General features: G+C 55.0%; 1 protein-coding gene across 4 annotated transcripts in view; it reads left to right on the forward strand.

Annotated features, from left to right (window-relative positions):
* The first annotated feature begins 482 nt into the window (after positions 1-482).
* Positions 483-17,010, forward strand: part of TMEM44 (transmembrane protein 44) — a 34,442-nt gene continuing 17,914 nt past the window's right edge. For 3 of the 4 annotated variants that reach the window (XR_005832206.1, XM_040621413.1, XM_040621414.1), the window contains exons 1-8: positions 483-625; positions 3,096-3,222; positions 5,014-5,107; positions 6,208-6,374; positions 6,566-6,652; positions 10,404-10,574; positions 12,123-12,251; positions 14,197-14,301. Coding sequence is in view for 3 of the 4 variants with exons in the window: in XM_040621413.1 (XP_040477347.1) it covers positions 483-625; positions 3,096-3,222; positions 5,014-5,107; positions 6,208-6,374; positions 6,566-6,652; positions 10,404-10,574; positions 12,123-12,251; positions 14,197-14,301 (1,023 nt within the window). In the remaining variant the exon portion in view is untranslated. The remainder of the gene's footprint in view (positions 626-3,095; positions 3,223-5,013; positions 5,108-6,207; positions 6,375-6,565; positions 6,653-10,403; positions 10,575-12,122; positions 12,252-14,196; positions 14,302-17,010) is intronic. The other variant, XM_040621415.1, reaches the window with a different exon arrangement.

The following is a 17,010-nucleotide window of genomic DNA, read 5'->3' on the forward strand; positions in this document are numbered from 1 at the left end:
TGCGCCAGGCGTGAAGTAGGTGTATTGTACGGCTCAGAAAATGGGGTGCATTAATGAGCGGACAAAGTGCCTCACCGTGACCCGCGGGGGGTCCCGGGATTCGGCTCTGGCCGCCAGGTCGGGGGTGGGGGGGCGGTGACGGCAAGGGGTCGGGGAGCTTCGCCACCGTGGCTGTCGGGGGGCGGGGGCCGCAGCCTTTGTGCCCAGGCCGCTGCCGGCTCCCGCCGCTGGGGGGCGGCCTCCGGCCCGCCGACCCCCGACAATAGCGCGCCGGGTGGGGAGCCGAGCGGTCGCGGAAACTTTTCCCTCGCGCAGCCGCCGCTGCCAGCGCCCGTCTCAGGACCGCGGCCGTGCCCTCTGTCGCCGCCGCCGCGGGGTCACCGGGCCGGGGGAAGGGGGCGCGGGGCGGCGGCGCGGGGAGGCGGCGCCCGGGCCCGGCCACGCGGGAGGCTGGGGCGCGGGCCGGGCGGAGCCGGAGAGCCATGGGGGAGGCGGCCAGCCCCGCGCCCGCGCCCGCGCTCTGGGACTGGGACTACCTGGACCGCTGCTTCGCCCGCCACCGCGTCTGCATCTCCTTCGGCCTGTGGATCTGCGCCTCCTCCTGCTGGATCGCCGCCCACACGCTGTAATGGGGACGCGAGCGGGCGGCGCGAGGGCGGGGGCCGGGTCTGCCGCGGGGGGCGCGGGGCGCCACCACCCCCCGCCGACTTCCACCTGGAAACCTGGAAACCTGGAAGGAAGGGGGCAGAGAGGGAGGAGGCGGGAGGCAGCCCGGGATCGAAAGGAGCCTTCGGCTGCGGGGCGGGCTGAAGTCGGACAGGACTTCTTTCCGGATTCCGCGCGCGGGGAGGCTGGCTGGGGGCCAGCAGGAGGAGGCTGGGCGGCGCAGTGCGTGGGGCCCGGGACGGCGGCCGCGAGTCCTGAGTGCCATTGTCAGCCTCTCCCTGCCGCCTGGCGCTGTGAGCTGGGCAAGCTGCAAAACCTCTGAGCCTCATGTCCCTCACCCAGATGGGAGGATAACTCGCGGGTCGGATGGTAGGATTAAACGAGTTAGTCCCCGTAAAGCTCTTAGGCTGAGTTCATTAAACATCCTTACTATTGCTCCCGCCCGGCCACCAACCTTTGGCAGAAGGCAAGGACCGAGGACAAGGCTCTCGGTGTTTCTGGCCTCCCTTTACCCAAGGCCCTCTGATCTGCAAGGGGGTCTGGCGATGATCTGACTCTGGCCACAGCCTTTGCCCTGTCCAGCACCTGGAGCCAGTTGGCCAGGTGGTCACCCTAACCTGGGTTCTAAGCCGGCTGAAGTCTGGCTAAAGATGGCCTCCCAGGTCTTCTGCCACCCTGTCCCAAGCTGGTACCACCCAGGTGTTCCCTGGCATAGAAGAAAGGACCAGCACCCCAAGGGAGGCTGGCATCAGCTCCTCTTAGGCCCTTGGTAGGCATTCCACTCCCTCGTGTGACATTGCTGCAGAGATTTGGCCACCTCCCTACCCAGTCACCGCCCCCCCACCTAGTCACCGGAACGCGAATAAAAAGACCTGTAGAACATTTAGTGTGGGCCCAGTGTTGTATTTATTAACTCATTTCATCCCTGCCACAGCCCCATGAGGGAGAGACCGTTATTACTCCCATTTATTCATGAGGAAGCTGGAGGTTCTGACAGGTTAACTAACTTGCCCGAATGAATGGAAACAACCGAACCCCCAGACCCTTACAGAAAGGGGCAGACTCGTGAGGACGAAACTGTCCAGTGGACACTAAGGGGTCACTCTACCTGCGTTATTAGACATTTCCTGACTGGGAAACTCGAGTTGGGAGAGGTTAGGTAACTCCCCCGAGAAAGCCCAGCCAGCCAGTCTGAGAGCAGAGGCTCTGCCTCTTCAGCCCGCCTCAGGCCTGGACACCCATTTGTTTTCAGAACTTCGCCCTCCCTGAGCCCCCTCTTGTCTTTGGGGAATGTATGTCCTCCGAGCTGTGTGTGGCCCGGGGTAGGGTCAGCCCGGGATCCCCTCCACATGCGAAGCCAGAGGGTCCGCCATGAACTCACCTGGTCACCACAGGCCTCACTTTTCTCGGCTCTCCAACTCGACGGTTGAAATCAACTATTTCTAATCCGAGTCCAGAGAGTCTCTAGTCTTTGCTCTTCGGCTTCAAATTGGTGTCAGGAGCCCGGGGCCCAGATGAAAGGTTTCTGTTCTCACTGTGAGCTTGGGGCTTCCTCGGGTAGATCAGGAAATGTCTGAGAACACAGCAGCCTTCCCTCCTCCTCCTTCTCCATTGTTCCCTGGGGCGGGCCCTCAGAACCAGCCAAACAGTCCTAATGATGTGGAGTGAGTACCACCTTGTGGTTGAAGGAAATGAAACAAGAGCGGCAACGGTGCCTCAGTTTCTCCATCAAATGTAGCACAGAAACATCTAGAACAAAGTGTTTCTGAGATCCGATCAAGTGTTTCTGAGACATCTATGACCCCTTCTAGCCTGTTGTGCCTTTCTGTGCTTGTTCCTGGGGAGTGGGGCAGGGCAGGAAAAGGGGAGTAAGGGAGAGAAGACAGCAGTGGGGGCCTCTAGGGAGAGGTCAGCCCAAAGTGCCATGGCATCTTTGAGCAGTTTTGCTCTCTATGTGTGTAAAGAACATGCTTAATTTGGGCAAGGGCTGGCGGAGGCCAGGCCACCCCCCTGCACGTATGGCTTTGAAGGATTTCACGTGAATTTGAAAAAAACAAGTTGCCTTTTTAATTTAGGCAATTACTTTTATAACCTGCATGTTTCCTTTCAATAATCAAACCTGACAGCTAGTTTGTCAGCACTGAGTGGTAGGTCATGAACTTGAGTTGGCCTGATTTGTAGGAGGAAAGAAATTCCTCTTCATTAGAGAGGCAGGTCTGGCTCCTGCCATGGGCTCGTGCTGCAGTCTTTGATCCTTGATTTTCCCATCTGTAAACCAAGTTCAAAAACACCTGCTGAATCTCCGGGGGAGAGAGTGCTTCACAGGGACACAAAGTCACAATTGCCCTTTTCAGACACCTGCTTCGGGAACCCACTCATGGCTCCCGTGTTCTGTCCATACCCACCTACACCCCTGTCTGTCACCACAGGCTTCTCTATCTGAGATGTGCAAAGAAATCCGGACGGGACCAGTCAGCGCTGTGTGCTGCCTGCTGCCTCCTGACCAGCCTGTGTGACACCATCGGGGCCATTCTGGCCAGACAGCTCACTATCCAGGTGAGTCGGGCCCACAGGTGGCAGTGGCTTCTGTCTTGTTCCTTCACCGTCGAGGTGCGGGTTCGCCTCTCGCCTGTGCCCTTGTCGGTCCTTCTGCCCCGCCCCTGCTCCTGCCCTGATAGCCGCATGACTCCCTGCTCATCTCCTTCGAGGCTTTGCCCAGAGATCAGCTGCATGGTGAGGCCTCCCCTGAGCACCCGTGTGAACCTATGCTCTACGTCCATCGTAGGGGCTGCAGACCTTTCCCATAGCTGAGCCCCTGATACCCCATCTATTTTCCTTACTTCTTATGCTTGTTGCTTAGGGTATGTTAACTCCTGCTAGAGGGCCAGCTCCCCAGGGGCGGGAATTTGTATTCACTACCTTATCCCCATCACTTCAAACAGCAGGAAATAGTGATGGTTGTGGTGATTGGTTTTAGAGCCTGGAGCCCAGCCCCGGCTCCCCAGGGCTGGCTGAATGCTTTCCCAAGTGGTAATGCAGGCTTTGGGGCAAGTGAGAAACAGTGTCAGGCTTTCCCAAGGTGTAGGCCCTCAATCCTGTGTAGAAGGGGCCTACCCCAAGGGCATATGCCCCGCAGGGGCACCTCATGGGGCTGGTGCCCATCCAGGTGGACACGACAGAAGGCAGCCTAGTGGCTGTGACACACACCGGGAGAATTCTAGACCCTGCTTTGAATAGTATTGTCTCACAGACAACCCACCTTTCATTTTGGGTGCCCATTCTCATTAGCTGGTGGAATACAGTGTTATCCCAGTAATCATAGCTCATGTTTATCAAATACCTCACTATGGGGCCGCCTGGGGGGCTCAGCCTGTTAAGCGTCTGCCTTCTGCTCCGGTCATGGTCTCGGTCCTAGGATCAAGCCCCAAGTCTGGCTCCCTGCGCAGTGGGGAGTCTGCTTCTCACTCGTGTTCTCTCTCTCTCAAATAACTAAAATCTTTAAAAATAAATAAGTACTTCAGTATGTTCTTGGCACTGAGGGCTTGTCTCATATGAATTCATTTAATCCTCGAATTATCTTATGACCTAGGCTCTCTTCTTATCCCTGTTTTATACATGTGGACACTCAGGCCTAGAGGTTGAATAAATTTTATAAGGTCCAGTAAGCAACAGTGCCAGGATTCAAACTCCAGAGTCTGCTTTTTTTTTTTCTTTAGGATTTTATTTTTTTTTTTGAGACAGAGTGTGTGCATGAGCTGGGGGTGGGGGTGGGGGACAGGGTAAAGGGAGAGGAAGAGGGAAAGAATCCCAAGCAGACTCCACACTGAGCATGGAGCCCCACTTGGGACTTGATCTCAGGACCCTGAGTTCAGGACCTGAGCTGAAATCAAGAGTCAGACACTTAACCGACTGGCCTGGTAGCTGGTGCATCGGTAGGTAGGAGCTTGTCCGTTCCGCCAGGTGCCGGTCTAAGTACTTTCCATGTTCGTGCCACCTGCTTAGCATTGAGGGAGGCACTGTTGCTATCCCTGTTTCACAGAGGAGGAAACTGAGGCCCAGAGGAGGTCAGTGGTTGGACCAAAGTCACACAGCAGAGGCTGACCCAGTACTGGGAGGAGTGTGGAGTGGGAAGTGGAGGGCTGGCTCTGCTGATGGGCCTCTGCCTAAGGGATCGGTCATTCAACGCCCTGCCTCCTCGTCAGTCAAAGGGAGTTGATAACCCCCCTCTCCTGGGGGCGGTAGGTGACTTCGCTGGGAGCACATAGCGGGAGAGGAGACCCAGGATGAGAGGGGCTGTGGTCACCGGAGAACGTTCCGACACCAAGACTCTATCTCCTTTGCTCCCAGGTTTTCACAGGTGCCTACCTAGCAGTCGTTGACTTGGTGAACTTTGTCTTCATCCTCTTCCCCATCTGCGGCTGCCAACTGAAGGCTCATTTGGGTGAGTGTGTGGTCCTCTGTTCCTGTGCACGTTCGTCCAGTCTCATCCGCGCGCTCAGTGCCGGCTCCCTGTGCCTGAGCCGGGCCCCTGGCGGGTGCAAAGGAATGAGCTCCCTGACCCCGGCCAGAGAAGAGAGGCAGGGCCCTAAAGAGTCCTGGGTGCTACTAGTGAGATGGCACACGCACACCGTGCTCAGCCAGAGGGAAGGCGGGGCCTGCAGGTGTCAGGGAAGGATGGATGGGACCCTGGAATGCGGACCGCAGGGAAGGGTTCTCCAGGTGAACCGATCAGGATGAGCAAAGGCCAGGAGGTTGGGTGGTACATGGCTGTGGGGAGGAACAGTGATATCTCAGTGTGCAAGTCTAGGATGGACAAACAAACCCCGTAACTTCCGGAAATGGATGCCAGGAATGGGCCTGGGCCACCTCAGGCAGAGCGGGGACTGGAAGTCACTGAGCTGGGTTGGGTCACCCTGCCTCTGTGGGACTGGGCCTTCCTGAGAAGGGGCAGCAGCGTGCCCGGACCCATGTCCAAAAAGAGAGTGCTTGCGTCTGTGGGGTAAGGTAAGACGTGCCCCGCTGCTCAGCACCGCCCAGAGGAGACATGTTCTTACTAGAATTTTCGGAGGACTAGCTGTCTTCTATTTCAAAGAGACTTCCAAGACCGTGCTCCTTTCTGGCTCACAGTTTCGGGCCCCGGCGGAAACACATTGGTGTGTTCCCCCAGGCCGGGCCGGCTCCGCTCTGTGCTGGGCTCTGCGGAGACTACGAAGCTGCAGGCGTGGTGCCTGCCCTCGGGGGCTCAGTCTTACAGAGGCAACTCTGTGCACAGATACCCGTGAAACATAAAACGCTCTGAGAAGGCCGAGGAAGGAGAAGAGCACCGGTCGGGAGGGTGGATGGATGGGGTGGTGGGGAGGAAGGACTTCTGCAAAGAGGAGGCACAGCCATGGGGCCTTGACGGGTGGGGAGGACCTGGCCTGTAGCAGAGCTTGGGAAGCCGTTCTGGCATCAGGGCCGGGTCGACAGCTGGTTTTTGCATGTCGCTCTCCATCGAGTTCTAGATCCCAGGAGCCTGTGGCATTTTGCTGTGTGTTGCAGGTCGGGGCTCCCGGAAGAGGAAGAGGAGGCGGCGGCTCAGGGCCAGTGTATTTGCTCTGGCCCTGCCGCTGAGCCTGGGGCCAGGCTGGGCTCTCTGGGCCGCCGTCCCCAGGGCTTCGGGCCCCATCCGAGGGCCCCAGCGGAGGCTGCTGGAAAGCCTGCTGCAGGTGAGGCTGAGCCCAGGAGGGCGTGGGGGTGTGCGTGTCCCTTCCCTCCTCATGGTCCCAGCAAGTGCCCTGGGTAGGGGTAGGGTTGGGGCTTGCCGTTGTTGGGAGGAAACTACTAACATTGGAAAGGCTGGGTGTGGGATGTGTGGGCTGTCCCCTCAGGGCGCTGAGTGTGTCACCTCTTCCCGCAGGACAACACTGAGATCCTCGGCTACCTGCTGGGTGGCATCGCTGCCTTTGGCTCCTGGGCTTCCCGGATCCCCCCGCTCTCCAGAATCGTGAGGCTGGGTCGGGGCTGGGACTGTGGGTCCCCGTGGCGGGTCTTAGGGCCCCTGGGAGCACCCTCCAAGCTCCAGGTCCTGGGGCGGAGTGTTGTGTCACGTGTATATCACGCATGTAGGGGTGTGTGTGTGCATTTGCGCATGTGCAAGCGCTGGGCAGCCCACCCTGGGGAGCGTGTGAGGCCTTCTAGAGCCCCTCACGGGACAGCCCATTGTGTTCTCTCCATAGCAGAGAAAAGCAGGCTCGCACGTAGAAGCACTGGGGTTCAGTCAATGAGCGTGCCGTTAGGAAATGAGAAGGTTTCAGAGGAGAGCGTCACGTGGCTGCCGGGCTTCTCACCGCAGAAATTTCCAGGCATCTAGGCTCAGGGAAGCCCCGTGTTGGCCGGTGCGGTAGGGGACGCAGCCACGACTTGAGATGCTGTGCTTGCCCTTGGGAAGCTCAGAGTCTCATGGAAAGACACGGAAATGCAAAGCAGGATATTTTAATGCTCCAAGAATCAGATGTTTGGGGTTTCAGAAGAGGGAGAGAAAGCTCCCACACTAGTCAAATGAGTGAGGGTGCAAACGTCACCCTGCCAGGTGGGGGGTGCCAGGGATGCCTCAGGCTGACTCCAAAGGGAAGGTGAGGCTGGGGGAGGCAGAGGTGAGGGAACACGGGAGCCTGCAGGAAAAGCCATCGAGGCAGGAGAGCCCCTGCGTGCCGCCTCCAGATCCAGGAAGGGGAGCATGGGGAGCCCCTGGGACGCGGGGCTCGAAGGCCTTCAGAGGGGCTGGTGCAGTGCCTGGCTGTGTTAGTTCCCTGGGGCTGCCGTACGAAAGGATCATAAACTTGGGACAATAGAAACGTCTTGTCTCAAGGTACCAGAGGCCGGCAGACCAGTACCAAGGTGTTAGCGGGGCCATGCTCCCTCTGAGGGCACTAGGCCAGGAGCTCTTCCAGGCCCCTTTCCAAGTTTCTGGAAGCTCCTTGGCTGATAGCTAAGTAACTCCAGGGTTCACACGGTGTTCTTTCTCCCTGTGTGTGTCCTCACGCGGCCTTCCCTCTGTACGTGACCGTGCCTAACTTTCCCCTTTGTAAAGACACGGTCATGTTGGGTGAGGGTCCACCCTGATGACCTCATCTTAACGTGGTCATCTGCAAGGACCCTGTTTCCGGAGAAGGCCACGTTCACAGGCTCTGAACCCCTAACACCACGCACCTAACATCGCCCCACAACTGTGTCCTTCCTTCTGCTTCCTTTTATTCACAACATTTGTCACAGCCTGAAATTAGCTCCTGTGGTTATCAACCAAGTTGCTGGTCCCCAGTGAACATCAGCACCCTGAGAGCAGTGGTCTTGTCTGTTTTATTCCATCTGTGTTCCAGGGGCTTGGAGTCCGCCTGTGGTAGGGTGCCAGCAGACACTTTTTAATGATCGACCTAATCTGGTCTGGGAAAAAGGAAGCTCATGGACGCAGGAATTAGAAGGGCTTTCTCGGGGCAAAAAGAGCAGCCCTGTTCTCTGTGATCTTGGGGAAGAGAACCAAAACCAAGACTGGAAAGAGGTTATGGGGAGGGGGGCACACCCCATTTATAGGTTAGTTGCTTTGCGTAGTTTCTGGAACGTTGAAAGCAATCAGTATTGTTATTCTTATTTTAGGAGGTAGTGGGCTCCCCATCACTAAAGGCATTCAAGCCTGATGGCCCCTGGGCACGCAGAATAGAGTTAGATCGTATTAGGGATTAGGTTGGGCAATCTCTGAGCCTCTGTCTCTGAGCCCAGAGCTAGGATCCCCTTACTGGGGGAGAAACTCAGCAGGGTTTGGGGTGTTCTGGGAAGCATCGCCAGCATGGCCTTGAACCCTAGAACCCCCAGAAGCTGCTTCTAATTTACCCCTGGTGAGGGCACTGAGAAGCAGAACAGTTGAGTGGCTTTGGTGGACGAAGTCCCCGTTCTGACCAGTACAGCCTATGCTGGCAGCACTGGGACCTGTCACCGTTGCAGGAGCTGAGGCACGGCCTGCTTCCAGCCCCCAGCGCAGATTTGCCAGGCAGCCACTGGGCTGGACATCCCACCTGGGTTCTCTGTGACCAGCCAGACAAAGCCTGTGTGTGCCGGCCCTGCCGTATCTCGAGTCACCAAGCCAACCCCAGCCTACGGCAGTTGCTCAGCACCTACAGTGTGTCTGGCGTGCAGGCAAATAGAGCCCCATAGGCCCTAGTGCCGAGCAGGAAGGGAGATTGAGTTTTGAAGTCAGTGGGTTGGCACGTGAGTGACAGCAGAGGGCTCCCCCAGCTTGAGCTCATCAAGAGCAGCGACAGGTGCAAAGTCAAGAGGCAGAGGGCAGGTCCCAGCCCTGGCCCTGCAAGTCACCTCCCCTCTCGGGCCGTCAGTGTCCGTGGTAAATGGGGCTGGGCAGGCTTGGGGGGTCCCCGAGGCTTTCTCGTCACAGCAGTGCTGACTGGGACAGAGCTGCTTCCCGGGCTGAGTCAGGTGCGGCCGGCAGGTCAGGGGCCACCCTTCCCAGCCTGGGCGCTGCCTGTCTCTATGAACAGTCTTCAGGGCATGGCCAGAACAAAACAGGGAGCCCCAGGAACCAAACTTGAAGAAATGCAGAGGGAAATGAGACACTCGCAAAGAATCTTTGTGAGAGTTAGAATAAAAATGCGGAAAATCAGCCAAACCTTGCTTCCTCCTCTGAATTTTTTTCATTCTCTAGCCAAGGCCTGTATATCTCTAAATTCAGTTATTTAAAAAGTAAAATGAATTATATATTATTTATATTTATATAAATTTAAATATACCATGTGATTAGATATAATTGAAAATATATAGTATTTGTGTATATACATATAAATGTATATATAACGTGACTTCATTCCTATAAAGGATACGTAACATGTAAATATTGAATATGGGTTTTTTGGCTTTTGTATTGTTTTGGTTTTGGTTTTTTAACCAATATTTTTTTTTAATGATTTTTTATTATATTATGTTAGTCACCATACAGTACATCCCCGGTTTCTGATGTAAAGCTCAATGATTCATTAGTTGTGTATAACACCCAGTGCACCATGCAATACGTGCCCTCCTTACTACCCATCACCGGTCTATCCCAATCCTCCACCCCCCTCCCCTCTGAGGCCCTCAGTTTGTTTCTCATAGTCCATAGTCTCTCATGTTGTCATTACTCATTCTCCAAAAATATCCCCTGACTTCAAAACTTCCAGAATGTTGTCTCTCATGTCCCTGACCTTTCCCCACCGGCCAGATTCAGCATTGGTGGTCCCAGGAAGAAAAGTTAGTCCTTGGCTGTTCATAATTCATCCTAATTCCCTCCCTTCTCCCAGCTGACATTCATGCGCCCCTACCCAGTGCCAGGTCTCAGGGATGCTGAGATGGTGAGGACGCCAGCCCTACGCTCAGGAGCCGTCTGTCTGTTGGGATGTGTCTTGTGTCATGGGGCCTGGAAATGGGAGTGACTTGCCCCTGTTAGGGTGGGAGTGGTATGGGAGGCTTCTCAGAGTTGAGTTTAAGCCAGGTTCTGAGGCATGAATAGGAGTTCACCAGGCAAAGGAAGCAGCTCGAGCAAAAGCCGGAAGGAAGCCTAATAGAAACAGCACTTTTGAGGACTGGCCATGGGCAGCGGATTTGCCCTCCAGCCTGCATGCCACCAAGGGCCTAGGTCTTAGAATCCGGCTCTGAGGAAGCTGGGGGGTGGCAGTGCTTCTCCCTGCCCAGCTCCCTCCTCTCTCTCTGTCCAGTGCCAGGGTAAGGCGTTTCCCTCCATCCACCTGTGGACCCGGCTCCTGTCGGCCCTGGCTGGCCTCCTCTATGCCTCGGCCATTGTGGCCCATGACCGACGGCCTGAGTACTTGCTCCGGGCCACGCCCTGGTTCCTGACCTCCCTCGGCCGAGCTGCGCTGGACCTCTCTGTATCCACCTGGGGCCTAGGGGGCTTGACCGCTTGTGTCTCCTCTCCTCCCTGCCCCTGGGGTGTCCTCCTTCCCTCTTGCTAGCTGGAGCTCTCTCCCAGGCGCCAGAGACGGGGTTTGAGGCCTGGGGCAGACAGGTGCAATTGCAGTTACTTGCAGTTTTGTATTTCGTTTCCTTTATGTATATCTACAGGAAGGCATGATCTCTTGGCTGGAGCTCTGTGGAGCAGCAGGGGGGAAGGATGCAGGTTCCTGGCCCTGGGAGCAGAAGACCTGGGCGCCAGTCTCACTGCTGCTCCTCCCCTGGGCCGGTCCCCACCCTCCCTGGAACCTGTGTTCCTCATCTTTGCCCTGCCTTTCTCACAAGGCTAGGAACGAGCTTTGAGCTTTGTGAGCGATGCGCCACGCAGGGGTAAGCATCCCCGTGGAGATGGAGAAGCAGAGCTGGGGGGGCCTGGGCTGGGAACAGAGATAAAAGCTGACAAGGGCTGCTCTTTGTCAGTGACCGCTGAGCACCTTTTTGGTTCCCCAGGGCGTGTTGCCTGATGCACAGACAGCCCAGCAACCTTGACAAGAGAGCCTCAAGGGCAAGCTAAGCTCACACGGGGGGGCGCATAGACGGGTGGACAGTGGGTAATTTGTGTATGAAAAATCTGTGGATTTATCAAACATAGTTCAGAAATAGTTAAAAACGGTTGTTCTCTCATGAGCTGTGTTAGTTTTCTAGGGCCGCCATATTAAGTTATCAGAAGTTGGCTTGAGACAGCAGAAATGTATTCTCACAGTTCCACAGGCTGTAAGTCTGAAGTCCACGCAGGGCCACACTCTCCTGAAGAACCTTCCCTTGCCTCTTCTGGCTTCTCATCGCCCTGGTGCTCCTTGGCAGCGGTAGCCTAGTTTTATTTCCTGCCTTAGTCTTCACAAAACCTCTTCCCTTCGTGTATCTCTGCGTGTCCTCTTCTCTTACAAGGATTATGGGATTAAGGGTCCATCCTAATCCACTATGACCTCATCTTAACTGTGTCTGTAAAGACCCTTTAAAGAAAAAGAAAAGATTTTATTTTTAGGTTATCTCTACACCTGGCGCGGGCCTCGAACTCACAACCCCCAGATCAAGAGTCGCTCGCTCCACTAACTGAGCCAGCGAGGGGCTCCAAGACCCCATTTTAAAATAAAGTCACTTTCTGAATTTCCAGATAGATATGAATTGGGGCGGGGGGGGGACACTATTCTGTTCTGTCCCTGTAAGCGAAGCCCTTCAAGGAAGATGTTTTTCAAAATGCTATTGTTTAACAAATATTTACTAAGTATTTACTAAATTGTTAGAGGCAGGATCTTGCTGGTGCTGGGCCCTTGCGTGAGAAATGTCGAGGAAGTCAGACCCAATTCCATTCTTAAACGAGCTCATGTCTGTTCTGGGGCCGCCCCGGGCAGGATCGCCCCGGGAGGGAGAGAGCCCAGGCAGCGGGGCCCTCGGGGTGCAGAGCTCAAGGTAGCCCTGGGTGGCTGGAATGCTCTGCTTCCTTGGACCTTAACTCTCCCTCTCAGATCATACTCCTCTCCTGGGTGATGAAGAGCAAGATGAGACGGGCCTTGGGATTTGCCCCCGAAGCCAGGGAGAGCCCCGACACCCAAGCCCTCTTGACCTGCGCGGACAAAGAGGAAGAAAGCCAGGAGGCAAGGTCTCGCCGGCTGGAAAACTGCGGGTCCCCCAGGGGGCTGCATGCGGGACCCTGGGGGTCCCTCGAACTAGGACAGTTGCTCACTTTAAAAAACTGTTTATGGAAAAAAGAAGCTACTGGTTTTGCCCAACACTAAGGGTACCCTGAATAAATAGGACCCTCCGCTTTTCCAATTATGACGCACTTTTAAGGTTTTTTGATCATTTAATAAACTTTAATGTATTTTTAGCAACATAGATGGAATACTCAATGTCCGTGTATGCTCTTTAGCAGTTTTCTTCCTCATATATGTACGTTCCCGTGTTACATAAAGTAACAGGTTCACTAACACAGCCTTTTTCCGTTGATGCGGCTAAAAGCTGATCTTTCAAGGTGCTGTTGACGGTAGCGCCCACCATTTACAATTACGTCACACCAGGCCCCGCGATTGTCTCCTTCTGCTGATTCGAGAAGGTGACCTCCGTGAGGAAGTAGCGCTTCTTCCAACTGAGGCAGTTTGTCTTTGTCAAAAGTCCTTGGTTCCAATACCTGAGAAATGACTTCATTATACAACCATGCTTATCAGGGCTGGAATAAAGCAGCTCCCTCTTTTCTAAGATCATTTCTTGAGGAGAAAAATCTCACCTATTGCCTGGGCTCCTCACTATCCTCGTTTTTCTCTCAGAGACTGTAAATGAGACTCTCTGTGAGCGAACTGGTCCACGCCTTCGAACGTTCTAGGTTTAACAATGGAATCTGACCGAATTAATGAAACAGAAGGTCGTGGTGGGCATGGCCAAGGGAGAGGGGGTTTTTGCAAGGGCTTGGACCAGAGCTCCACATTCCCACCAAGGCTCTAATGGGGGGTTATTTTCATTCCATTCTAGAAACTAAGGAAATTACATCCCCAAAGGGAGCAAAAGTGTTTCAAGAGAGCCCTGTGTGTCTTGGTGTTCTGAAGGGAGGAAGTAGAGCCTTGGCGATGTCTTCTGTAGTCTGTAGTTCTTTATTTTTTTTTTTTTAAGATTTTATTGATTTGAGAGAGTGAGTGGGGGGGGATGATCAGAGGGAGAAGCAGACTCCCCGCTGAGCAGGGAGCCTGATACAGGGCTCGATCCCAGGACCCCGGATCATGACCCGAGCCCAAGGGAGACGCTTCACCGACGGAGCCACCAGGCGCCCCTCTTCTGTAGTTCTTTACAGTGCTGGTTCTCAAGGCGTGGTCGCTGGACCAGCATCGCCCACGAACTTGTTGGAGATGTAATTCTAGGGCTCCACCAGCTCTACCAACTCTGAAGCTGAGGGTGTTTTCATAAGTCCATTGAGTGCTTCTGATGCACACTAATGGCTGAGAACCACTGGTTTACAAAAGCGTTTATTTAGTGCCTACTGCAGTGGTTCCTAGACTTTGCCACGCTTTAGAATCATCTGGGGAGGCGGGGGGCTCTGAAACTTCAGGTCGCATCCCTACCAATGAATCAGAATGTCTGCTGGGGGAGGGCAGAGCTAAACATCAGGGTTTTTTTTTTTTTTTAAGATGCCCAGGTGACTCCACTGTGCAGCCACGTTTGGGAACCACTGACAAAGAGATAAGACAGGCGCCTGGGTGGCTCAGTCGGTTAAGCATCTGCCTTTGGCTCAGGTGGATCCCGGCGGGGTCCTGGGACCGAGCCCCAGGTCAGGCTCCCTGCTCAGCGGGGAGTCTGCTTCTCCCTCTGACCCTCTCCCCTGTCATGCTCTCTCTCTCCCTCACTCTCTCTCTCTCAAACAAATAAAATCTTAAAAAAAAAAGAGAAAGAGAGAGATAAGATAACATCTTATAGGAAGGAGAAAGTAAAATGTGCCATGAAAGAACAGAAAAAAATATTTTAAGGATTCTTTTGAAGAAAATGGGACCGTGTTTTGGGAAAATGTCTCCTGACTAAGAATTCTGTTTTTGTCTCCCCATCTCCACTTGAAAGAATTCAGATTGGGTGCCTCTCACCACACTACCACCCTGCAAATCACTCAGGACAATGGCTGCCATCAGTCGCTACTTGGAGCTGACCATCGAGCCCGTGCAGCAGGTAAGTGGCTGTGGGCCACAGCCAAGGGTCCAGAAGGGTGGGAAGTAGTCACAGAAGGCTTCCTGGAGAAGGTGACACTTTTGCTCCCCGATGGCCAGAATGAGGCAAGAAAGCATGTAAAAGGAGGAAGGAGCTCTCCAAGGCCTCAGTGAGGGAAGGGTGGAAGGCTGGAGAGGAGGCAAGGGACAGATCGTCCCACCGTGGAGCCTGTCATCCTGAGGGGCAGGAGTCCAGGAGGCATCAGGACTGGAGACTCAGGGTCAGATGTGCCTTTTAAAGGCATCACTGAGGCAGTGCTGGGCGGCAGACTGGGGGAGAGGAGATAGAAGCAAGGCCATCTGTGAGGGACAGTTGTAAGTCCAGGAGAGAGGTGGTGTGGCCTGCACCATGGCTGGGACAGGTAGAGAGGCAGAGACTGAGTGGAAGGGTGGCAGGCAGAGCAATGGGGGAGTGAGGGTGGAGGCAGAGGGAGGCGGAGGGAGGCTGAGGGCTCCCAGTGACTCCCAAGGTGCTACGCCTGTGCGTGGAGGGTCCTCAGGAGGAAGAGGTTTAGAAAAGAGATAGGAAGAGGTGACAGGAAGTCTACCCCTCATCCCACACCCACTAAGACTTCCTGTGGCGGCTTCCAGTGACCTCCAAGTCTGTAAATCCTGGGTCTGCTCTGTCCTTGTGAGATTCCACACACTTGGCCACTGGCTGCTTCGCATTTGTGGGGCACGGGCGCTCCCAGCCTCTCTGCCACCTTGTGCAGGCCCCTGATGGCCGGCTGGCCCCCGAGGCCGCGGCACCCCAGCTCTGTCCCCTTAGGGCTCCCTTCTCTTGGCGTGCTCGCTCAGGCCCAAGTCCATAGCGCTCAGGGCCAGCTCTTGCTGCTGTCCCTGTGCGTCCCCATGCCTTTCCCTCCCTCCGTTCCAGTCCTGCCAGTGTCACCACAGGGCATCCCACACTTGCCGTGTCCAAACAGAACTTGGGATTGCCATGCCCTCTCCCTCCCCCGTCTCCTTCCCTGCAGTTGGTCAAGCCCCAGATTCTTCTCTCCCCCTTACCGTGTGCCAGCACCATCCTCTCCAAGTGCGCGAGTCTCCGAAATGCTGCTTTTAACATAGAGCCAGCGGCCTCCTACCTCATTCCCATCTCCGCTGCTCATCTTGGCTGCTCATCTTGTCCCACCCCCTCCACCTGCAACCAGCGGCCAGGAGGGGCCGTTACATCGTGTTCCTCCTTGGTCTGAAACCCCCTGGCTTCTCATCTCATACCGAAGAAAATCTCAAGTTACACAGACTTTCAAGACCCCGGAGCCCAGCGCTTGCTCCCTCCCCAACTGTCCCCTATCCTCCTCCCTCTTCACTCACTCCCAGCTGCCTGGGATTGCTCTCCATGCCTGTGCCTAGAATGCTCTTCCGCCCGATTGCTTTTATATGGCTGCCTCCTTCCGGTCTTCCGGACTTCAGTTTAAATGTCGCCTTCTCTGGGTGGCTCAGTCAGTTGAGCATCTGCCTTCAGCTCAGCTCATGATCCCAGGGTCCCTGGGTCGAGCCCTCCGAAGCTCCCTGCTCAGCGGGAAGTCTGCTTCTCCCTCTGCCCCTCCTCCTGCTCATGCTCTCTCTCTCTCTCCCCCTCTCTCTCCTTCTCCCAAATAAATAAATAAAATCTTTATAAAAAATAAAATCAATGTCACCATCTCAAAGACCACCCCTGACGACACACTCAAAAGTAGCCCCCACCTCTCTGTCATATTTCTTTATTTTACTGCCTTTTTAAATGCTCTACAAAGCGCTTCTCACTATCTTTTACTTTTGTCTGGGATGTAAACTTTGCCCGCTTCTCTCTTGTCTGACTAGACCCTGGTGCGTGTGCGGCCCTCGGTGAAGGCTGTTCGGATGTTGGGAGCGTGGCGCGGAGCTCCGCGGTAGCAGCCCCCATCCAGCGGCCCGCGGGACGGGCTGGTGCTCAGAGAGGGTCTGGGCCTGAGAGATGGCTTTGACTCTTTGTTGTGGTTCCTTGCAAAGTGGGCACGAGTAACCCCAGGATGTCAGTGGCGTTCAGAGAGACTCAGAGCACGCTTTCACAGTTAAGAGCCCACTTGGGCCAGTAAACCCTTCTTAGGATGGGACTCTGGGGAGAGCACAGGGAGCCCAGCAGCATCTGGCAGCATTTTGCACGAGTCATTTGTAAATCATCGAACTTCTGAAAAATAAGAGTGCAAAACTTGCCTGCACTCTGACCCTTCCAGTACCTGAATCGTGAATGGATTCCTGATGCGAAACAGACTCGTGAAAGAAAAGTGTGTCCCTTCTTCCTTTTCTGCTGAGGCCTCCAGCACATTTTTGAGCAAATAGTCCCATTTGGCTTCTTCCTTCTGTGTCCACCAGAGGGCAGTGGTGTCGCTGAGAAAGCTCCCAGGAGCAAGCTTGCAGCCCCGCCGTCCAGCCCGGCAGGAAGCCCCTTCTAGGGACTCCAGGGCCACCATTCCCACAGTAGTGTGTTTCTTGAGGGCTAAGTACTTGCCAGTCTTTGAGGCAGTAATAACAGCCATCGCTGTCATGATGCTTCTTGCACTGGTCACAGTGCTTGGAGTACTGGACTAAGTGCTTTGTAACCAACCATAGAAATGATCCCTCTGGTCTAAGTGCTTTGTGTACTTGAACTCATGTAAAGCTCACAGCCAACCCCTAACGTCTTCCACAGATAAGGAAAACGGGGCACAGA

This window comes from Ursus maritimus, unplaced genomic scaffold (genome assembly GCF_017311325.1).
Source record: "Ursus maritimus isolate PB19 unplaced genomic scaffold, ASM1731132v1 scaffold_4, whole genome shotgun sequence".
NCBI classification, from domain to species: Eukaryota; Metazoa; Chordata; class Mammalia; order Carnivora; family Ursidae; genus Ursus; species Ursus maritimus.